At 70.3% G+C, this 20,763-nt stretch overlaps 6 protein-coding genes across 14 annotated transcripts; 1 reads left to right on the forward strand and 5 right to left on the reverse strand.

Moving 5' to 3' along the window:
• Positions 1-186: 186 nt before the first annotated feature.
• On the reverse strand, positions 187-3,154 carry LOC116964873 (protoporphyrinogen oxidase). Of its 2 annotated transcripts, none has more exons than XM_042784799.1 (12): positions 2,917-3,154; positions 2,698-2,832; positions 2,097-2,212; positions 1,892-2,024; positions 1,654-1,807; positions 1,375-1,565; positions 1,221-1,281; positions 1,003-1,121; positions 806-919; positions 575-724; positions 456-498; positions 187-380 (listed from the first exon to the last, which is right to left on the reverse strand). In XM_042784799.1, the coding sequence occupies exons 1-12, from the start codon at positions 3,001-3,003 to the stop codon at positions 244-246; spliced, it is 1,440 nt and encodes a 479-aa protein (XP_042640733.1). In that variant the 5' UTR covers positions 3,004-3,154; the 3' UTR covers positions 187-243. The 2 variants fall into 2 exon arrangements, with proteins under 2 accessions (XP_042640733.1, XP_042640734.1); XM_042784800.1 differs by having other exon boundaries at positions 1,654-1,798; positions 2,917-3,150.
• A 306-nt stretch (positions 3,155-3,460) lies between these two features.
• On the reverse strand, positions 3,461-8,192 carry LOC116964874 (ubiquitin carboxyl-terminal hydrolase 21). 3 transcript variants are annotated; one of them, XM_042784782.1, is made up of 13 exons: positions 8,100-8,192; positions 6,787-7,704; positions 5,768-5,827; positions 5,379-5,502; positions 5,174-5,285; positions 4,940-5,077; positions 4,774-4,838; positions 4,577-4,680; positions 4,402-4,488; positions 4,245-4,323; positions 4,002-4,109; positions 3,789-3,899; positions 3,461-3,688 (listed from the first exon to the last, which is right to left on the reverse strand). In XM_042784782.1, the coding sequence occupies exons 2-13, from the start codon at positions 7,555-7,557 to the stop codon at positions 3,570-3,572; spliced, it is 1,878 nt and encodes a 625-aa protein (XP_042640716.1). In that variant the 5' UTR covers positions 7,558-7,704; positions 8,100-8,192; the 3' UTR covers positions 3,461-3,569. The 3 variants fall into 3 exon arrangements, with proteins under 3 accessions (XP_042640716.1, XP_042640717.1, XP_042640718.1); XM_042784783.1 differs by having other exon boundaries at positions 3,548-3,688; positions 3,789-3,903; XM_042784784.1 differs by lacking the exons at positions 6,787-7,704; positions 8,100-8,192 and adding an exon at positions 5,954-6,190 and having other exon boundaries at positions 3,548-3,688; positions 3,789-3,903.
• Positions 6,552-14,613, forward strand: LOC122152505 (mitochondrial import receptor subunit TOM40B-like). 4 transcript variants are annotated; one of them, XM_042784818.1, is made up of 9 exons: positions 6,552-6,656; positions 12,257-12,324; positions 12,463-12,555; positions 13,113-13,214; positions 13,335-13,449; positions 13,519-13,641; positions 13,763-13,839; positions 13,917-14,019; positions 14,099-14,613. In XM_042784818.1, the coding sequence occupies exons 1-9, from the start codon at positions 6,560-6,562 to the stop codon at positions 14,236-14,238; spliced, it is 918 nt and encodes a 305-aa protein (XP_042640752.1). In that variant the 5' UTR covers positions 6,552-6,559; the 3' UTR covers positions 14,239-14,613. The 4 variants fall into 4 exon arrangements, with proteins under 4 accessions (XP_042640752.1, XP_042640751.1, XP_042640753.1 ...); XM_042784817.1 differs by lacking the exon at positions 6,552-6,656 and adding an exon at positions 11,816-12,147; XM_042784819.1 differs by lacking the exon at positions 6,552-6,656 and adding an exon at positions 11,816-12,147 and having other exon boundaries at positions 13,923-14,019.
• On the reverse strand, positions 8,447-9,617 carry LOC122152510 (ubiquitin-fold modifier-conjugating enzyme 1). Its single transcript, XM_042784832.1, has 6 exons — positions 9,433-9,617; positions 9,282-9,349; positions 9,100-9,163; positions 8,936-9,012; positions 8,726-8,816; positions 8,447-8,648 (listed from the first exon to the last, which is right to left on the reverse strand). The coding sequence occupies exons 1-6, from the start codon at positions 9,553-9,555 to the stop codon at positions 8,577-8,579; spliced, it is 495 nt and encodes a 164-aa protein (XP_042640766.1). The 5' UTR covers positions 9,556-9,617; the 3' UTR covers positions 8,447-8,576.
• Positions 9,883-10,350, reverse strand: LOC122152514 (apolipoprotein A-II-like). Its single transcript, XM_042784836.1, has 2 exons — positions 10,088-10,350; positions 9,883-10,010 (listed from the first exon to the last, which is right to left on the reverse strand). The coding sequence occupies exons 1-2, from the start codon at positions 10,324-10,326 to the stop codon at positions 9,893-9,895; spliced, it is 357 nt and encodes a 118-aa protein (XP_042640770.1). The 5' UTR covers positions 10,327-10,350; the 3' UTR covers positions 9,883-9,892.
• A 59-nt stretch (positions 14,614-14,672) lies between the features above and the next one.
• LOC116964639 (nuclear receptor subfamily 1 group I member 3-like) lies at positions 14,673-16,918 on the reverse strand. Of its 3 annotated transcripts, none has more exons than XM_042784813.1 (8): positions 16,815-16,918; positions 16,222-16,352; positions 15,787-15,935; positions 15,511-15,710; positions 15,286-15,431; positions 15,083-15,199; positions 14,910-15,015; positions 14,673-14,820 (listed from the first exon to the last, which is right to left on the reverse strand). In XM_042784813.1, exons 1-8 carry the CDS (start codon positions 16,913-16,915, stop codon positions 14,691-14,693), a joined length of 1,080 nt encoding a protein of 359 aa, XP_042640747.1. In that variant the 5' UTR covers positions 16,916-16,918; the 3' UTR covers positions 14,673-14,690. The 3 variants fall into 3 exon arrangements, with proteins under 3 accessions (XP_042640747.1, XP_042640745.1, XP_042640744.1); XM_042784811.1 differs by having other exon boundaries at positions 15,511-15,669; positions 15,752-15,935; positions 16,815-16,915; XM_042784810.1 differs by having other exon boundaries at positions 15,511-15,671; positions 15,748-15,935; positions 16,815-16,915.
• Positions 16,919-20,763: the final 3,845 nt, after the last annotated feature.

The raw sequence follows: 20,763 nt of genomic DNA on the forward strand, positions 1-20,763 counted from the left end.
TGGGTTTGGGGTGAGCCGGGGCCCTGGGGGCTCGCCTGACTGTCTCCCTGCAGGTTGTGGGTGCCTGCAGATGGTCACAGGCTGCGCTGCCAGCGCACGGTTATTTATTCTATTTATGAGCTGCTCCCTGGGCCTTTGTAAGGGTTTTTCAATAAAAAAAAAAAACCAAACAAACAACCAACCCACTTTGTCCTACAGCTCTGTGGCTGCTGGATTGCTGGGGGGGGCGGGGGACGCTGGGGCTCAGCACGGCTGCCCCAGGAGCCGCTCGACGGCCGCTTTGGCGCTGGCGATGCAGTCGTTGACAGAGACGCCGGTGTAGGAGGCCCCGACGAGGCTGAGGGGCAGCCGCTGCTCCGCCAGGAAGTGGCTGATGCGCTCTGCGGGGACGGGTGGTGGGTGCCTTCACGGGGGGGGGGGGTCCTACCCCCCGCCATGCCCTGGCCCCCTCTTACCTGTACGCTGCCAGTGGCCCAGCGTGTACTGGGGGATGCAGGCCTGGGGGGGGGGCGGGAGCAGCCGGTGAGCCCCACGGGCCCCCCCAGGCCCCCCACCCCGTGGTGCCATCACCCACCTGGTGCACCCTGACGATGGAGCGGGTTGGGGCCGGCTCCAGGCCCAGCTGCTCCCGCACGGCCGCCCGCGCCCGCTGCAGCAGCGGTGCCGGTGCTGCTGCCGCCGGGTCCCCGAAGCTCTGCTTGAACCAGGCGCCTCCCAGCATCACCTATACGGCACCGGTGGCACTGTGAGGCCCCCCCGCCTCATGTCCCTGTCTTCCCTCACCCCTCCATCCCCCGCCGCTCACCGTCAGCCGCACCGAGGCGGCTCCCGTGCCGTCGTGCTGGGGGAAGGCCACTGAGTCGTAGACGATGCCCAGGAGGGAGGCATCCTCGGAGGAGGGCACCAAGTGCCCAAAGCCCTGGGTGGGAGTAGGATGGGGTGACCCGTGGGCGCTGGGGACACCCTTGGGTACTGGGGGATGCCCGTGGGTGCTGGCCTCACCGTGACGGGCAGCGTGACGCCCTCGTACTGCAGGTTCACCACGGCCACCGACACAGCCGGGATGCGCCGCAGCTCCTGTGCCAGCGGCTCGGCCTCGTCCGGCAGCACCTCCGCCAAGGCTGGGAGGAGAGGGGACATCAAGGGGGGGGCCAACGCCATCCTCCCTGCCCTTCCTCCATCCCCGGGGAACCCAAGGATCCGGGCACCCCCACCGCTACCTGCAGCTGGGAGGGCGCTGACCACATGCTCGGCCGTCACGGCGCCGTCTGCCAGCACGAGCTGGGGGGAAGGAGAGTGGCGGCGGCAGGGGGCACTGGGAAGGGGACCCAGGCGCCCCGGCGCCCCCACCGTCCTCCCGCAGCAGGGCCCTACCTGCCAGCGCCCGTCGGGGCAGCGGCGCAGACGGCGCAGGGGCGCGTGGCAGTGCAGCTCGACGCTGCGCGGGCGCAGAAAGGCCGCCAGTGCCTCGGCCAGGCTCTCCATCCCGCCCCGCAGCGACCACTGGCTCCAGCCCTCGGCCCGTGCCCGCTGGCTCAGCCCCGACTCGGCCCCGTGCTCCTTCCCTGCAGGTGACAGCACCCGCGTCCCATCATGTAGTGGTGGCACCGGGGCGTCCCCGCCCCGCCCCAGCCCTTGCATCCCGGTGCTCACCAGAGCCCAGCGCCAGCCCCAGCAGGACGGATCGCCGGCGCCGCTCGGCCTCGAAGAGCGTGGGGAAGCAGGAGCGGATGCTCAGCGCTCGGCAGTCCCCAGCGAACACCCCCCGGCACAGGCTGTCCACGGCGATGTCAGCCACCTGCGGGGACTGCGCAGGGTAAGGCCAGTCCCCACCCGGCCCCTGCCAGCCCCTGATAAACCCCCGGCTTTATCACCCCACGCAGGCGCCCACCTCACGGCCGAAACGGCGATGAACGAAGGCGTGCACGCTCTCATCGGGCTCTGTCCCGGCCGGTGCCAGCAGGTCCCGCACCCCGCTCCACAGCAGCGCCCGCGAGAAGGGGGGCGTTGGCCACAGCAGGCCCCTGGGGACACCAAGGACTCAGGGGAGGGCAGCCCACGGGTGGCACCAGGCCGGCACCGGGGTGAGCACCTACCCCAGGCCCGAGGGCAGCTTGTGCAGGGCCCCACCCGTGTAGAGGAAGCGGTTCCTGGAGGCCGGGTGGTCCCCAGGGACGGGCAGGACGTCGCCCTCCAGGCCGAGCTCGGAGACCTGTGGGGACACAGGCAGGACGGGGGGGGGGGGGACACACACGGGCACAGGACTTGCCCCCGGGCAGCCTCACCTGGACCCCAGCACCCACGCAAGGACCCCCTCCAGACCCCACCGCACTCTGGACCAACCCAGGGACCCAACAAGAGCCCAGCACCCCCCCCCCAGGGACCCCTGTCCCCCCAGCACCCAGAGACCCTCTGGTACCCTGCACTCAGACCCTCTGCCCTCCCTGGACCCCTGCACCCCGCAATACCTGCGCCTCCAGGGACCCCCGACACCCTCCCAGGTACACCCCCTGACCCAGGCACCCTCCCAGGGACCCTCCTGGCCTCCCGCACCCTTCACCAACCCAGGGACCCCCTTCTCCAGACCCCCCCCCCGGGACCAACAATCCCAGCACGCCACCCAAGAGCCCCCCCCAGACCCCTGCACCCCAAACCAAGCCCCAGAGCCCCCCAGGCGCGCCCTCCAGCTTGCCCTACCATGTGCAGGGTGCTGGTGCCCACCGCCCCCCCGGGGCGGACGCCCCTGGGCCCCTGCTCGAACACGGCCCCATCAGCGGTGCGGGTGCTCTGCAGCCACCCCCCGAGGCGGGCGCCGGCCTCCAGCAGCAGCACCTGGGGACACCGCAGTCACGCCGGGGACCCCGCGAGTGGGGATGCGGGGGACAGCCCGGCCCCGCGGGCACGGGCCGGCCTCACCTTGGGCGGGCGGGGGACGCGGGACAGGTAGTAGCAGGCGGCCAGGCCGCTGATGCCGCCCCCCACGACGGCCACGGTCGACGGCATGGGGGACGTGGGCCGGGCGGGCCAGCGGAACCGCCGGAGCCCCGAGCCCCGAGCCCGCCCGCCGCCCGGGCTGAACAGGCCCCGCCCCTCCGCCGCCACCGAGAGCAACGGGGCGGGGCTAACGACGCGGAGCGCCAATGGTATGGCGCTGTCCTCTGACGGACGGGCTATGGCGGCGCGGCGGGACGGCCCGCCCCCTGCGGCATACGCCCCGCCCACACGCCAGACACCACGCCCCTCCAGCAGTGAGCGCCGCCCATCGGGTCTTGAGACTCCCCCTCCCGTGTGAGGCCCCGCCCCTTCTCCCGCTAGCCACGCCCCTCACGCAAACCCCACCCCTGCGCGCTAAACCCCGCCCCTGAAGCCGACCGGCCCCATCGGTTCCAACCCCCGACATGCCCCGCCCCTTTCCGTATAGCCCCGCCCCCCGCCCTTCACACCTCCAAACTTCGCCTTTTGGGTTGGTTTTTTTTTTTAATAAATTTATTCACAAAAGCCCCACCCGGGGCAACGTGGGCTGTGGCCACCCTCCCTCCACCCACGGCCCGGGGCGGGGGGCCGGAGGGCTATGGGGGCCGGGGGGTCCGGGGCGGCTCAGGGCCTCCTGCCCGGGGGCTCCTCGAGCTCGTAGAAGAGGACGTAGCCCTCGCTGGATGGCACCTGGTTCTCGCTGATGGGCGAGACGCTGCGGCAGCACCCTCAGCCCGTGCCCACCCCAGCAGCAGCGGGGGCACGGGCAAGGTGGGGGGTGGGTGCAGGGGGGGGTGGGGGGGGGGGGCACCTACCGGGAGTCATTGTAGACACGCCAGCCGGCCGGGTCCCGGCAGAACGCAGTGTAGTGGCCGTAGTGGACGCTGCCCGAGTGGTTGCAGAGGGCGTAGAGGCTGTAGATGGGGCTGCCTGCGGCAGGAGGCCGCGCTCAGCACTGTGTGTGTGTGTGCGCGTGTGTGCGCGTGTCCCCTGCCGCCTCGTCCCCCTCCATCCCCGCCGCACCTCACCTGCCTTCTCGCTGGCAAACTCCCGCAGGTTGAGCTGCTGCAGGGGGAAGTCCACGAAGACAGAGCACTTCTTGATGGAGTAGCGGGTGGTGGAGAACCGGTTCAGGTCTGGGCAGGGTCAAGGGAAACGTGGCCCCCAAGGGGCTGCAGGGACACCCCCCTCCCCTTCACCACGAGCACCGGCAGCACCAGGGGTCCCAGGCATCTCCCCTGGCCCCCCACCCTCCGGTCCCAAAAGGATACGGAGCACTAGGATGCGGGGGAAGCGCTGGATGGTCAGCTTCTTTGTGCTCCGTGTCCGCTGCCGGCACTTGTCACAGACCTGCCGGTGGCACGGCGCCGGTGAGAGGGGTCCGGGGCTGCAGAACCCGGGGTGCCAAGACCACCCCAACCCTCTTACCGGGGCATTCTCCGAGTCCAGCTCCTCCTCCTTGGTGAAGAGGCTGAAGCAGTCGTGGAGCGAGACCTTCCCACCAGCAAAGCTTTTCTGCAGGGGGAGAGGGTCAGGTGGGAGACCAGGGGGTGGCTGGGGGGGGAAAAAGGGGGGTGGCCGGGGGGCTCTGCCCCGTCCCTACCTTTGGGATGGGCAGGGAGAGATCACAGAAGACCTCGAAGGTGGTGGAGCGGTAGCCGCACGCCTGGCACTTGAGGCAGCTCTTCAGCTGCCCCACAAAGAGGTCTGGGGGCGAGAGGGGTGTGAGGCTGGGCGGAGAGGGTCACCCAGAGCGGTTTGGGGGTCCAGAGGAAGTCACCCCCACCCAGCAGCGCTCACCCACAATCTTGCTGTCCTCCCTCTCCAGGTATCGCTTCCACATCTGGTTGGCGCGTTCGTCGTCACTGTGGTGAAAGGTGTGGGGGGGTCAGGCTGCGTCCCCATGGCCAGCGCTCGCCCCCCCTGCCCGGGCCAACCAACCCCCCAGAACTCCTCTCCCCGTCACCTCAGCGTCTCTGGGTCCTCCAGCGCGGGGCCCCGCCGGGTGTCCGAGAGGATGCTGGGGGTCCTGCGGCCCTTGCGGTTGATCTCCACGTGCAGCCGGTCCATGAAAAACTTGAGGAACTCCTGTGCGTCCTGCTGGCTGCGGAGAGACGGACCCATCGCACCCACCACTGCCCCCAGACTCCCGGGGAGGCTGCCGGGGGTCTCCCAGGGCAGGGGCAGGGCAAAGCCTCACCTGTATCCAGTGAAGGAGGGGACGTATTTCTGAAAGATGGCCTTGAAGCGCCCAGGGTTGATGGCCTCGGAGGAGTCGGGGTGCCAGAGGGCGGTGATGACATCAGCGAAGGCTGCAGGGATGGGGGACGCGCTGGGTGTCAGCGCTGGCAGGGTCTTACATAAGACCTGAGGGGGGGATTAGCTGCGGGGGGCTCCTGTCCCACCTTCAGTGAGCTCCTGGGGGGCGCGGGGGCCAGGGGGCTGCTCCTGCTGAAAGTCCCGGCGCAGGCAGTAGTCCCGCAGTGGCTTGGTGCTGCTCAGGCACTGCAGCACGGCGTTCATGAAGCACTGACGAGACAGCAGCGGGGGCACGGTGATGCCCTGGGGGGGGCCACTGGGCCTTGGCATGTCCCCCACCATCCCCTCGCACCCCCCAACCATACCCTGCTGCGGCATGGGGGACCCCTGAGGGGCTGATGTGCCGGCCCCCAAGGGAGGGAACCGCTTCATTACAGCCACTGCAAGGCCAGGGGGACCCCGGGACCCTTGCACACCCCAGGACAGAGACGAGGGGGCTCGGGGGACACAGGGACAGGGGGAAGCAGGCACTTACCGTGTTGCCCAGGTTCCTGAGGCCAACGTGTCCCGAGCCCAGCAGCAGGGTATGATGGGTCTGTGGGGACACAAAGGGACAGGAGTGAGACCTGCCCCCACACAGCAAACCCTTCCAGCAGCCCCTCAGCTTCCTACGGACGGACAGACAGACAGCCAGGCAGCCTCTTGGCTGCGGAAGCTTCACCTCGCTGCTGACGAGCAGCAGCCCCATGACGGCCGTGTGCACCACCGACTCGGCAATGTCGGCGCTGCGGCCCTGCAGCTCCCGCTTGGTGAGCAGCGTGCGGTGCAGCTTGCGCGGCAGCTCCACCAGCGTGGCTCCCAGCAGCCCTGGCATGGCTCCGGCACCGCCTGGGTGCCAGGGTGGGACTGTGGCACCGGTGTTGCTGGGCCCCCTCTGCCTCGCTAAGCCGCAGCTCATTAGCTGATCCGATTTCCACCGGCTATTCTGGGCCTTGCTGGAGGCTCATCTCGGGGGGATTAATTAGCAGGAGAGCCACCTCAGGGACAGCCGGCGCCCAGAGAAGAGAGGCAAACACACCCGCCAGTCCCGTGCCATGCCGGTGAGGTGCAGGAGAGCAATGCGGGGAGCAGGGCGGCTTGGCGGGGCTGGGGCAGCTCCGTGCCACCGGTGGGGAATGCGCCATGGTGGCCAAGCCATGTCCCCGTCCCCGTCCCCCACCGGCACAGGCCCAGCCCCGGGATTTCAGGGCACCTAATCCCCACACGTGGCCCAGGGCAAGTGGAGGACACAGCCCGGCCGCTCAGCGGGGAGAAGGCAGGTGCAGAAATGGGCATGGTACCAGCTGGCCCCCAGCACCCCCAGAGTCGAGAGAACGCAACCCTTTCGCATCTGGGGTCCCCCAGGAGGAACGGAGCAGGGAGAGGTGAGACCAGCACCACTGTCCCACCCCGGCAGCGTCACCGACCCGGACAGCAAAGCTGCTGCCTCACGACCAGGGGCAACACAGGGGCCAGGACATGTCCTGTCAGCAGGACAAGTCCTGAGGTTCTTACAGCTGCCGTCTTCTCCTCGGTCCTGCCGGGTGTCGGGGCTCTGCCCACGGCAGGGCTGCCGGGCGCCGGAATGCTGGGGCTGTGGGCGTACAGGGGGTCGGGGGCAGTACGAGTCCTGGGGCAGCCCTCGGGCCGGACGGAGAGCAGCGGGGCGGCGGGCTTCCCATCCAGCCCTGGGGAGACGTTGACCCTCCGGAGAGAGGAGCTCCTCCTGAGCGCCAGCGAGCCGGCGCTCAGCTGGTGGCCACAGTCCCTCAGCACCAGCCGGCTCAGCACCGCCGCCACGTCCTCGGCACGGCTGCCACCGCCGCCCTGGCTCAGGTCCCCGATGCTGATGGATTTGGAGCGGGCCAGGTTGCTCCGCCGGCGCTCCGCCTCGCGCCCCACCAGCGAGGCCCCGGCAGGCAGGGAGAAGGAGGCGCTGCCCGGCACGGCGCCCGCCTGGGGAGAGCCGGGCACCCGTACCGCGTGATCCGCCTTCACGGGTCCTCGCCGGCACGCCGAGCTGCGGAGAGCCTCCCCCCGTTTTGAGGCCCGACCCCGGTCCAGCTCCAGCTTCTTGCCGCGGTCATCCAGCGGGCCAGGCCGAGGCGGCAGGAGGCGAAGCTTGGGGGCCGGGGAGAGCCCGTTGGCAGCGGAGGCCAGGGCGGCGTGGCGCTCCTGGCTCAGGGCACGGTGCCCGCTCGGCAGCTTGGCGGCCACCTTGGGCTGGGAGGCGACAACGGCGTGGTCCCTGGCCCGGCCGGCGCGATGCTCCGAGGCTTGGGGCATGGTGGGGACGGCCCGGAGGGGCACGGGACCGGGCCGACTGGGATTCCCGGGCGCGCACCCACCTCTGTCGCTGCGCCTCCGCCCGCCAGCACCGCTCACAGCCCCCCGCGGGCAGCGGCCGGCCAGAGGGTCCCGTCAGCGGGGGCCCTGCGACGCAAGGAGAGACGCTGCGGGTCACCGGGGTGCACCCCGCCGACACCGGCCGCCGCGGCGCCGACGGAGGACGGGCTCCCCGAACGGGGGGGCCGCAGAGGCGCGGGGCACCGCCGGGCGCGGCTTCCTCCCACCCGCCTGCCCCGGGGTCGGCCGAGCCGCGGGGACACGCGGCGCGGGGGGTGCGGGCCCTGCGCGGGGGCCGCTGCGGCGCGGCTCGATCCCGCCGGGCTCCGGTCAGGGACGGCGCGTCCGGCGGTGCAGCGGGAGCCCCGACCCGCGGAGCCAAGCGCCGGCCGCAGCGAAGGGCCCGGCCGTACCGATGTGTGTGTTCCCCCCCCCCCCCCGCCCGGTACCGGGGGGCACCCCGGCCCCCGCCCCCCCCGTACCTCCCGCGGGCCACCATGGCAACAACTCCCGCAGCGCCCGCCGCCATCTTTGTCCCTCCCGCCCCGCCGCCACGCCCCCGCCCGCCTCGCCGCGCCTGCGCCGACGCTGCGCCACGCCCCCTCCGGCGCCGCAGCCCCGCCTCCGCGTCACCATGGAGACGGAGCGGCGTCCTCCCTTAAAGGAGCCGCCGCACCCGGTCTTCTTAAAGCGACAGCGTCCTCCGATAAAGCGTTATGGTAGGGTCGCGCAGGGCGGCCGGACCCCGGGGCGGGGGTTGGGGGTAGAGCAGCGCCCCCCCACCTCCTCCCCCCGGCCGCGGGAACCCCAGAGCAGCAGGCGAGGAAAAGGCCAGGGCTGAAGATTTTATTGGGGAGCAGCAGCGATGCAGCAGGGGGGCGGGGGGAGCGTTGGGGGGGGGGGGGCGCGGGGGGTGAGGGGCGGGGCACACACACACCCCCCCGCCTCCCTTCGGCCGCTCACTTCTCCTTGTGCTGGATGATGCCTTTGGCAACCAGGTCGGGGATCTCCACGGCCAGCCAGGGGCCCAGCTGCGGGGACAGAGGGTGAGCGGCCCCCCCGGACACCCCCCCCCCACCCTCACCCCCCCTGACACCCCCAGACTCACCCCCAGCGCCATCAGGTGGGCCAAGCCAAATTTGGGGACGTTCCTGGCCCAGAGGGGCTTGAAGTGGTCGCTGAGGCAGATCTTGCCCCCCCTGGGAGGAGGAGGGAGCCGTCAGCCGCCCCGGGGCCCCCCCACAACGCCCCGGGGCCCCCCCACAACCCCCCGGGGCCCCGCCCACGCCCCCTGGGACCCCCCACCCCCTCACCCCACCTGTACATCTTGGCCGTCTTCCCGTCCAGCTCGGGGATGGCGATCTCGGGGGCGGTGGAGGGGTAGGTCACTGGAATCTGGGGGTGGGGGGACACACACACAGACGGGGGTCAGCGGAACCACGGGCCCCACCAGCCCGGCACCCCCTCCCCACACACACTTACGTCAAACTCGATGGCGAACTCGTACTTGAGCAGCTCGTGGATGTACCAGCACTTCCCAAACCACCTGCAACACGCGGGGGTGTCCCCCTCAATCCCGGCCCCCCCATCCCGGACACCGGAGCGGCCCCGAGGCGAGGGGAAGCCCGGTCCGGTGCGCCCCCCCCCCCGCCCCGGTCACCCACCGGGTGCCCTCGGCGTTGGACTCCAGGCGGAACCAGTCGTTGTCGGCGCGTTTGTTGTTCTCCACGTACTGGGGGGGGGGGAGCGGGGTGAGCGGGGGGGGAACCGGAAGGGGATCGGGAAGGGGGAACCGGGGCGGCGGCCCCGGCGCACCTGGATGAGGGCGCGGTACTCCTCCTTCAGCCGCGGCGCCCAGCCCTCCCGGTCCCGCGGCCCCGCCGCCGCCCGCAGCAGCGGCAGCTCCGCCACCGCCCGCCGCGCCGCCTCCTCCGCCATCGCCCCGCCGCCGGAACCCCATCTTGCCTGGGGGCGGAACTGACGCTTGCGGAAGCGCCTGTCCCCCGCGCCGCCATCTTGCTTAGGGGCGTGACGCGGGGGCGGGGCAAGGGGGGGGGGGGATGCCGCCATCTTTACTAGGGGCACGGGCAGGGCGCGACACCGCCCCGGCGCCTCCATCTTTAGCGCTGGCAGAGCTGAGTTTGTCGGGTCTCAGTCGCGCCCACGCCTCGCCCACGCCCCCCCCCCCCCCCCCCCCGACAGCAGGGACACGGCAGCAGCTCCACGGCTTTTATTGTCACGGGGGGGCGGGGGTGCAAGGCCGCCGTGGCGGGGCTCAGGGCTGCCTCTCGCCCTTGCCCAGCTCCAGCACGGAGGAGAAGAGGCTGTCGATGTTGTTCCGCAGCTCCTGGGCCAGCGGCGCCAGCTGCTTGTTGGCCCGGTCCAAGTAAGCCCTGGGGAGAGATGGCCAGTGAAGGGGGGTGAGAGGTGGCCGAGGGGCACCCCCCGCATCCCGGCCCCCCCCCCGTACTCAGCCTGGCTGCGCAGCTTCTCCGCCTGCAGCTTCTGGGGCAGCTGCTCGGTCATGAAGACAGAGAAGAACGGGAAATAACGGGTGAAGAATCCATCGACGTCCACGGGAGCGGCCTCCTCGGGGGGGGCAGCCTCCTCGGGGGGGGCAGCCTCCTCGGGGGGGGCTTCGCGCCTGACCAGGGCGGCCTGGAGGCAGCAGGCGCAGAGCAGCAGCAGGGCAGCAGCCAGCAGCTTCATCTCGGGGGGGACGGGGGGTCTGCGGGGGCCAGGTCAGCGCCCCACGGCTCAGCGGGGTCCCTCCCAGCCCCTCCTGCCCCCTGGCACCCCCCCTGCCCTGCCCCATCCCACCCCATGGAACCTTGGTCCCTCCCATCCCTGCCCCACAGCCCTGCCCCATAGCCCTGCCATCCTGCTCCCACTCCATCGCTGCCCCACAGCCCCACCCCATCCCAGCCCCACAGCCCCATCCCACCCCAACCCCACAGCCCCATCCCACCCCATCCCAGCCCCACAGCCCCATCCCACCCCAACCCCACAGCCCCATCCCACCCCATCCCAGCCCCACAGCCCCATCCTGCCCAGGCGCTAGGTGCTGGCTGCTGCTCACCTGGGCAGGACTCTGGGGGTGCGGGGCTATGGGTGGCCCCTCGGGGGCTGCTTATATCCCCCCTGCCAGCTCCCGCCCCGGGGCCAGGGGGGCCGCGCCAGCCCCTACCACAGCCTGGGTAAACATGGCGGGGGTAAGGGTCGCTGCGGGGAACGGCCCCTCCTTGTCCATGTCGAGGGTGGCCCCACACCCTGGGTCCTGTCCCTGCGTCCCCAACGCCCCATGACCCCAGGCGGGACGTGGGTGGTGGGTGACAACAGCCCAGGGATTTGGGCTGCCAAACCGGGGGTCTTGGCTAGTGGCCCCATGGCATGCAGTGGCCCTGCGGCATAGTGAGGCCCCCAGAGCAGACCTCCAGCCTCAGGGGACCCTCCCACACCCCCACTCCAGCACCCACCAGCCCCACGGGTCCCGGTGGTTGCCCCAACCCAGGGTCTCGGCTTGGGGGGGGGCAGCCCGGGGGGCTGCACACCCCGTCCTGCCCCAGCACCCGTGGGGCAAAGGCCGTCGCCCGCCTTATCGCTGACCCTCGGCCGCCAACGTGACAGCGTGACTCAGCGCCGGGCGGGCAGGGGCTGTCCCCGTGGGGTCCTGGAGGGGACACCCATCGGGGGGGGCACCCTGGGGACACCCCGCCACGGGGACAGGCCGGGGTCCAGCTCGGGCGCTATTTGGGGACACGAGGCCAAAGGGCACCTGGGCAGCAGTGGGGACAAAAAACACTTTGTCCTTTGGGTAACCAGTGGGGACACTGGGGCCCCTTCCCCGCCGAGCCACTGGCCGCACCAGTCCTTTCCAGGAAAGCTGCTGGTGACGGCAGCAGGGACAGGGGACAGGGCGGGGGTGTCGGAAAAGTGGGGAAGGTCCAGGGACACGGGGCAGGGGGCAAGGAGGGGGGTGTGGAGCGAGGGGGGGGCACGGGGCAGGGAAGATGGGATGTGGAGGGGACACGGGGAGGGGACGTGGTGGGGACACGGGGCGGGGGGTGTGGAGGGGACACGAGGGGGGAATTGGGACACAGCCGGGAGGGTCCAGGGGCGCGGGGAAGGGACACGGGGGGACGTGGGGCACGAGGGAGGAGAGGGGCTGGGGGGGGGGGGGGGGGGGCGGAGTGCGGCAGCCCCGGAACGGCGCCGGGGGCGGGGCCTCATGGCGCGGCCGCGGCCCCGCCCCCGTCGGGCTCAGCCAATGGGCGGCGAGCGCCTGCCCGCACCCGCGATGGCGGCGGCGGCTTCGAGCGGGCCGCGACCTCGCGAAGCCCCTTCCGGTTCGCGGCGCCCGCGCCCGCGATGGCGGCGGCCGGGGGGGTCGCGGCCGGGGGGGGCGGGCGGCCGTAGGGCCGGGCCGGGCCATGGGCAACGCGCTGGGCCCCGCCGCCCCCCGGGCCCCGCGCCGGGGGCAGCCGCTGGGCAGCCCCGGCAGCTTCGACGAGCTGCATCGGCAGTGCAAAGGTGGGCCCGGGGGCGGGGGGGGTGGCGAAGGGGGGGGCCTGTGGGTGGCCCCGGGAGGAGAGGTGGGGGGCGGCAGCCGTGGCCCCGCTCAGTCCCCGTTCTCCCCCAGAGGTTTTCCCGCAGCAGATGGAGGGCGTGAAGCTGATCGTCACCAAGACCCTGAGCAGCCACTTCCAGGTCAGGGGGGCAAACAGGGACCCGCCGGGGGGGGGGGGGGGGGTTGCACTGCGGGGGGGGGGCCGCTGCCACCCCCGGTCCGCCCCCCTGCCCCCCGCCGACGCGCTGTGTCTGTGTGTGTGTGTGTGTGTCCCCCAGGTGACGCACACGGTTCACATGAGCACTCTTGGCCCCTCCAGCTACCACTTCAACGCCACCTTCGTGGGGGACCGGCAGCTCGGCCCCACCGAGGTGAGACCCCCGTGCCCTGGGGTGGGGGTGACCCTCAGGGTGGCCCTGGGGTGATGGGTGACCCTCAGGGTGGCCCTGGGGTGGGGGTGACCCTCAGGGTGGCCCTGGGGTGGGGGTGACCCTCAGGGTGGCCCTGGGGTGATGGGTGACCCTCAGGGTGGCCCTGGGATGGTGGGTGACCCTCAGGGTGGCCCTGGGGTGGGGGTGACCCTCAGGGTGGCCCTGGGGTGGTGGGTGACCCTCAGGGTGGCCCTGGGGTGGTGGGTGACCCTCAGGGTGGCCCTGGGGTGGGGGTGACCCTCAGGGTGGCCCTGGGGTGATGGGTGGCCTCAGGGTGGCCCTGGGGTGGTGGGTGACCCTCAGGGTGGCTCTGGGACAGCCCTGAGGTGGCCCTGGGGTGGTGGGTGGCCCTGGGGTGGCCACAAGGCTCTGAAACGGCACCAGGGTGGGTGGTGGTTAATTGTGGGGCGAGGGGGTCCCAGCCGGGGTGGCTCAAGCCAGGGACAGGGGGATGGGGGTGTCCCTCTCCCCCCCAGCTGACCCCCCGCCATCCCTAGGCCTTCCCCACACTGGTGGGGGACATGGACAACAGCGGCAGCCTCAATGCCCAGGCGCTGCATCTCGTGGCCGAGCGCATCCGCACCAAAGCTGTTTTCCAGGTGGGGCCGGGTGGGAGTGGGCCTCCCCCCCAGGGCAGGGGGGTGCGGGGTGTCTCCGTCACCCCCAGACCATGGTGGGGGATGGTGGCAGGACCTGCTGCGGTCCCCGTCCCCTTTCAGACACACCAGGCCAAGTTCGTGACATGGCAGTTCGACGGCGAGTACCGGGGGGATGACTGCACCGCCACCCTCACGCTGGGCAACCCCGACCTTCTCGGCGAGTCCGGTGAGCGGGGTGCGTGTCCCCCCCTCTTTCTGCCAGGCCTGGGGGGGCCACGCGCTGAGAGCCATGCTGTCCCCGCAGTGATCCTGGTGGCCCATTTCCTCCAGAGCGTCACCTCCCGCCTGGTACTGGGCGGGGAAATGGTTTACCACCGGCGGCCGGGGGAGGAAGGAGCCATCCTCACGCTGGCGGGCAAATACACGGGTACGCGGGCGTCCCACGCTTGAGGGGGCCCCGGGCGCAGCCCTGGGGGTCCCCCGCCCTGTGCTGGCCCCGAGGAGGTGCCCTGGCTCCCCTCGCCCTCCACTTTTCTTCTCTCTTCCAGCTCTGAAGTGGGTGGCGACGCTGAACGTGGGGTACGGCGGCGCCCACGCCAGCTACTACCACCGAGCCAACGAGCAGGCGAGCATCCCCTGCATGTCCCTGTCCCCCCGCCGGTGCCTGTCACCCCCGGGACCTCACGTTTTTCCCCTCCCCAGGTGCAGGTTGGGGTGGAGCTGGAGGCCAACACGCGGCTGCAGGACACCACCTTCGCCTTTGGCTACCAGCTCAACCTGCCACAAGCCAACATGGTCTTCAGAGGTGAGCGAGGAGCCACGCCGGCGCCCGGCAGCCGCAGCACTGGCCGTGGTCTCACCCCGTCCCCCCCCCGACCCCGCAGGGCTCCTGGACAGTAACTGGAGCGTTGGAGGGGTGCTGGAGAAGAAGCTGCCCCCCCTGCCCGTCACCCTGGCTCTGGGCGCCTTCCTCAACCACTGGAAGAACCGTTTCCACTGCGGCTTCAGCGTCATCGTGGGCTGAGGGGCTGTGGGGGTGGGCGGCACATGCCACCGTCCTGCTCAGGGAGCCGCCCCGCCGCACCGCGCCGTGCCGTGCCGTGGGGTCACCGGCTGGGCCCCGTTCTTGTGCCGTGGTGCTGGGGGAGCCCGTGGAGAGAGGAGCTGGTCCCTGGAGGCCAGGGGACACTGTGTGACAGTCTGTGGTGCCTGTTTGCGCCTTTGGGCTGAGGAGTGGCTGCTGCCCGGGGCTGGGGGCCTCCATCGGCCCCGCGCCGCGCTTCCCTCTGCTCCCACCCCTGCTCTGCCTCAGTTTCCCTCCAGCGGCGCAGTGGGTGGCTCTGGGCGCACGCACCTGCGGAGCCTGAAAAAATAAAGGAGCTTTACTCTGCCCTGTAAAGTGTGCTGGTAGCCGGTGGGCCCCGGTGCTCGTGGTCGGGGGGCCAGGGCACGGTGCAGGCACTGCCGGCGTGGGCTCTAGCTGATGATTTCGGAGAGCAGTGGCGTCATGGAGGACAGGTCCTGGATGTGGAGGATCTGACGCGTGTTCTCCACCTTCAGCGTCTGCAGCTCGGTCAGCAGCAGCAGCAGCTTTGCGTAGAGAAACCTCGAGGGGGTGACACAGACAGGACACTCGGCTCGGACCCCTGCGGCAGAGGGGACCGTGGCCGAGCCAGCCCCCCCCCGGGCGCGTACCTGCCCTCGGGCATGGGGTGCTGGTGGTCGATGTAGCTCTTGAGTGTCAGGGCCACCTTCTCCTGGAACTGGTCGATGACATTCCGCTGGGCGATGTCAGCGTGGTCTAGGGGCGCAGGGTGGGCTGTCAGCAGGGCCGAGGGAACCCCCCCCGCCACCACCGCAGTCCCTACCTGGCGAGAAGAGCAGCATGGCCTGGAGCAGGACGTACTCGGCCTCGTGCAGCTGCAGCTTCTTCAGGCTGATGTGGAATTTGAGCAGTGGCTCCAGGTAGATCTGCTGGAAGCCGGCTGGGAGGAGCGCAGCGGTGAGGGGCGAGCCGGGATGGGGGCATGGCTGTACCCCCCTCCCCGGTGCCGCCAGCCCCCCAACTCACCCAGGGCTCCGTCCTGGATGGTGTAGCAGTGCTGCCCGCACTCCCAGGCGTTGGTCTCCGGGTTGAAGACGGTGTTGAACTGGATCTGGCAGATATCCAGGGTGGCCCCTTTCAGCAGCGAGATCTGGTCGTCGATGGGCAAGCTCCTGCTGGGGCGGGGGGTGTGGGGAGGCGTCAGGCGGGGTGGTGGCGGGGGTCTCCCACCCCCTGGCCCCCTCCCCGGACCTGAAAGCTGGGATCTCCTTGGCGAAGTTGATGACCTGCTGGATCATGAAGGTGCTGAGGTCGGCGAAGTGGGGCAGCATGGAGAAGACATCGGGCAGCACGTCCTCGTCCGGGCAGTCCAGCTGCAGGGGCGCGGCGGGGGCGTCTGGCGCCGGTGGGCTCTGCGGCCGCGGGCTGGGGACGCACAGGCGCACGGCGGGCTGCGGCAGCGGGGGTGTCAGCGCTGTGCCGGGGCACCTGCGGGTACGGCCGGGTCCCTGGGGGCTCCCCGCTCACCCAGTAGTGCATGAACTGGGAGAAGCTGGAGTCGAAGGTGCGCTGGTGGGCCGCGATGAGGATGTCGATCAGCTCCTGCTGCTCCCGTGCCAGCCGCCGCTGCCCCCGCAGCGCCCGCCGCTGCCGCAGCGCTTCCTCCGACATGATCACTGCCACCGCCACCGTCACCCCCGGCCCAGGGACCGGCTTGCCGGTGGCACAGACCCCCCGGGTGCTTGGGGGACGCCAGCGCCCCGTCAGCCCCTCTCCCCACAGGGGTCCTCTGTCATCTCTGTGCCACTGTCCCTGTGTCCTCCCCTGCCATCCCACCCAGCCCGGTCCTCTCTGTCCGCGTCGTCCCCTTTCCCACATGTCGTCCCACCCGGGTCCTCCCTCTGCCCCCCAGGACCCGCTGTGTCCCCCCCATCCCCTCTTCCCCCGTGTCACTGCACTCACTGTCCTTCCGCATGCCCATGTCGAGGCACTTCTGGAGGCGGCAGGCCTGGCACTGCCGCCGCTTGGCCTTGGTGACGGGGCAGCTCCGGGCGAAGGGGCAGGTGAAGCGGACACCCTTGTTGATGGAGCGCCTAGGGGGGACACGGGCACAGGGACTGTCACTGTGTGTCCCTGGGGGGGGGGGGAAGAGGGACAGCGAGGGCTGGGGGACGGGGTGTCCCAGGGCAGGGGCCACCTCCAGGACCACATCACCACTGTGCCCCAGGTGGCCTGGGCATGGAGTGACAGTGGCCGTCCCGTCTTGTCCTGCCCAGTCCCTGTCCATGGGACCATCTTGTTCCATCCCACCTCGCTGTGTCTTGTCCAATCCTGCCCTGTCCCCTTGTCCCACCCCACCCTGTCCTGTCCCATTTCATCCCATCTTGACCCGTTCCATCACGTCCCATTTTAGTCTATCTTGTCCTGTCCCGTCCCACGTTGTCCTTTCCCACCCTGTCCTGCCCATCCCATCTTGTCCCCTTCCTCTGTCCCATCCCATCTCACCCCACCCCACCCCCTGGCACCCCCCCGTCCGGTGCCGTGGCAGCCCCCACCTGAAGAAGCCCTTGCAGCCCTCGCAGGTCATGACGTGGAAGTGGTACCCAGTGGCACGGTCCCCGCACACAGCACAGACCTTCTCCTCCCCGGGTTCCATGTCCTCCCCCCCGGCGCCCCGGGGGTCTGGCAGCGAGCAGGGGCTGCTCTCCGTGTCCGAGGGGCTCGACACGGACATGGCCGGGGACGCGGGTGACAGCGCCTGGGTGGGAGTGGCGGTGGTGAGGACAGAGCCTACAGGACAGGGTGAGCGTGTGTGGGTGCACGCACCGTAGCTCCCGCTTGAGCAGCTTCGCTCTGCAGGCACCACTGCCCCCGACCCCCAGCCACCACCCCGACACCAGCTCCTGCGCCCCGTCCAATACATGTCCCCTCAAACTGTCCCCCCCCGCACCCCACAGCACACCGTCCTTGTGCACCCACCTGTCACCCCAACCTCCCCCACACTGGCCACCACCGAACCATCCGTGTGTCACCCCTGAAGGCAACCGGTACCTGTACCTGGGGCCCGGTGCCCACTGGTGCGGCCGGCGCCACGCAGTGAGGGGCCACCCGGCCCCTGCTTGTCCCTGCCGTCTCCCAGCTGGAGCCCCGTGGAGTTTGAACCTTGAACTTGAGCAAGGCTGTGGCAGGCGGGGACAGGCAGTGCGGGAGGGACAGGCAGGGGACAGGCAGGGGACAGGCAGGGACAGGGAGGGACAGGCAGGGACAGGCAGGGGACAGGGAGGGACAGGCAGGGGACAGGCAGGGACAGGGAGGGACAGGCAGGGACAGGGAGGGACAGGCAGGGGACAGGCAGGGACAGGGAGGGACAGGGAGGGGACAGGCAGTGCGGGAGGGACAGGCAGGGACAGGCAGGGGACAGGCAGGGACAGGCAGGGGACAGGCAGTGCGGGAGGGACAGGCAGGGACAGGCAGGGACAGGCAGGGGACAGGCAGGGACAGGCAGGGGACAGGCAGGGGACAGGGAGGGACAGGGAGGGGACAGGCAGGGGTCAGGCAGGGGACAGGGAGGGACAGGCAGGGACAGGCAGGGACAGGCAGGGTCAGGCAGAGACAGGCAGGGTCAGGCAGGGGTTCACATGTGGGTGCTGGGAGGGGGGTTTGGGGCGGCGGTGCCCAGAGGGGACAGGGACCATGGTGGTGGCCGTTGTGTCACTGGTGACCTCGGAGGAAGGTGCCCATCATCACCCGCTGCGGGGGGGTGCCAGCAGTGTCCCCTCCCGGTTCACACCCCGGTGTCACCCCCCCCCCCCCCAGTGTCACCCCCAACCTTCAGGGTGCCCCAAGGTGGCACCAGCCTGGGGGGGGACAACGGCCGGGCCCCCCCGCTTCCCTCCCGCTTCCCCCCCTCTTCCCCGCCCGGTTCCTCGCGGGGCGTCGAGGTTCTGCGGGGGGGTGGGAGTGTGACACGCGGGGGGGCGGGACCCCACACGGCCACGCCCCCGCGTCCCATTGGCTGTCCGCGGCCGCCACTCAGCCGCGCCCCTAGAAAAGCGGTGGCGGAGGGCGGGGGGGGCCGCACACCGGGAGCGGCGGCGGCACCGGAGCGGACATGAGCGGGGTGAGGAGCCGGAGCCGGAGCCGGAGCCGGAGCCGGAGCCGGAGCCGGAGCCGGAGCCGGAGCCGGAGCCGGAGCCGGAGCCGGAGCCGGAGCCGGAGCCGGAGCCGGAGCCGGAGCCGAGCAAGGAGTTTTCCCTTTTTCCTTTATTCTTAGCAATGGACCGGGAGAGGAACTGCCCTGGGAATAGCGGGGGGAGGGAGGGAAGCCGCACCCCGGAGGCGGGGGGGAGACCCCGGTGGCCGTGGGCTGTCCCCGGCTAAGCTGAGCCTGTTGCCCCCCCCCCCCCCCGGTGCGGGTTTTCTGTCGGGGGCCCCGTGTCACCCCCGGGCACCTCTTTCTCTCTGCAGCGCAGCCCTCCCGAGTCCCCCTCCGCGGCGGAGGCCCCCGGTGGGCAGGAGGAAGGTGAGGACCCCCGGCACCGGCAGGGTGCCCCGTCCCTGCTGTCCCCCCTGTCCCGTGCCCTCCCCGGACCCCCCCGGCTGCTCCTGTCCCCACACATTGCCGTCAGGATCTGAGTCCCCACCGCGGGAGGGGGGGGGCGACACCTGGATGGATTTGGGGATCTGCTCTGTCCCTTGGGGGGGTGGTGTGTCCCCCTGGGAGTACCCTGCTGCTGCTGGGGGGGGTGTCAGCGTGATTACTGGGTGTTGGGGTGAGGCTGTGTGTGTGTCCCCAGCCAAAGCCAGTGACCCCAAGAAGGTAGAGGAGGAGGAGATCGACATTGACCTGAGCGCGCCTGAGACGGAGAAAGCTGCACTCGCCATCCAGGGCAAATTCCGCCGCTTCCAGAAGCGGAAGAAGGAGTCGGGGCCCTGAGCAGCTCGGGGGTCCTGGGACCCCCTGCCCGGGGCGGGCACCCGCTTTCGCACATGGGCATGGTCCTATCCTGACCTCCACTATGCCAGGGCTGCCCTGTCCTCTGTGAGCAGGGCCGGGGGGGCTCAGCCCTTCCTTACCCCTCACCCACCCCTGAGCCAGGACCCTGGGTGAAGCTGGGGGGTCGATGTGCGGTGGAACACGTTTGAATACCGTGTCCCCCAGAGTGGAGGTGGCCCCTGTGAGGGGATGGCATGGAAATGCTCTTTTTCCTGGGGCAGCCTCCCTTTCCCTGGCCATGGCAATGATGCTGGCTGCTGGGGATGTGCCAGGGGGAGGGGGGGGTGTCCAGTGTCTCCTGAGCAAGGGAAGCCCCTGTCCCATCCCAGGAGCTGGGGCACTGTGAGGAAAACGGGTCTCACTGCAGGCTGCAGCCCACCACGGGAAACGGGGGCTCCCCCGGCACAGAGTGCTCCCCATCCTTGCACTGCCCCTTCCCAGCTCCTGTCATTGTCACCATCCCCTCCCCTGGGGGGGGCTTTTAGCATGTGTAAAGAATAAACTATCCGGAAAAGGAGCCAGGCTGGTGTGTGGTCTGTGGGAGGGGGTATAGGGACTGTCCCCCACAGGGCAGAACCCCCAGGTCCCCCTTCTCAAGGGGAGTGGATGGAGCCCCCTGCTAAAAGCAGCCCTGGGGGCAAGGCTGTCCCTGCCTGGGGGGGTGTGGGCAGGGATGGCCCTAGGACAGGGGTGGAGGGTTCTCCCATTGGGATGGGGCCCCTTGGCTGGAGGTTTGGGAACAGCTTCATCGCCCCGGGATCTCCTGTCACCCTCCAATTTGTTTTGTTGGGTTTTTTTTTTGGTTTTTTTTTGTTTTTCCCCATGAAAATCTGCTCAATTTATCATCTGCAGGGTCTCAGCCCCTGGTGCTGTGTCCTTATTTCCCGTCACTCTGCTCTACGCAGCAGTGATGAAAGACGCTGCTGCTTGCTCCTCTTCCTCAGGGGATGAAGGCCTTGCAGGGCCATGTCCCTCCAGGCATCAAACTTTTTCCGCTCAGGGCTGGTTTTGGCAGCAGTTCCCAGCCCTGGCTCCTGCCACGGCATCGCCGAGAGCAACCACTGGAGGTACCTGCTGGTGATGAGTGAAAGTGCTTTGGGGCGATTAAAATAAAGCCATTCGGGGGATTTGCAGCAGGATTTTTGTGTGCTCGGATGTGAGACCAGTCCCTGCGGTGCCCGATGCTGCAGGGTGACAGGGGATTGCCGGGACCCAGTGAGGAGCTGCAGCTTGTTGGCAGAAATAGCTCCCTGGAAAGAAAAACAGCATCGGTGGCCAAGGGAAAGGCAGGGCCCAGGGGACACCCTGGGGTCGAGTTCAGCCCCTGCTCGCTCTGCAGACTTATTAGGGAAAAGACAATTATAGCCCCTGCAGCGGGGCCGGTGGGGGGGCACCACGGGGGCCCCTCCCTCCCTCCCTCCACTGGGCCAGTGTGGGAGCAAGTTCCCAGTCTGGTGTGGAGTGGGATGGGGCTGGGGGCTGGCACCAAGTCCTGGGGTGGGAGCGCA

The sequence above is a fragment of the Tyto alba genome, unplaced genomic scaffold (genome assembly GCF_018691265.1).
Source record: "Tyto alba isolate M040663 unplaced genomic scaffold, T.alba_DEE_v4.0 Super-Scaffold_8, whole genome shotgun sequence".
Taxonomy (NCBI): domain Eukaryota; kingdom Metazoa; phylum Chordata; class Aves; order Strigiformes; family Tytonidae; genus Tyto; species Tyto alba.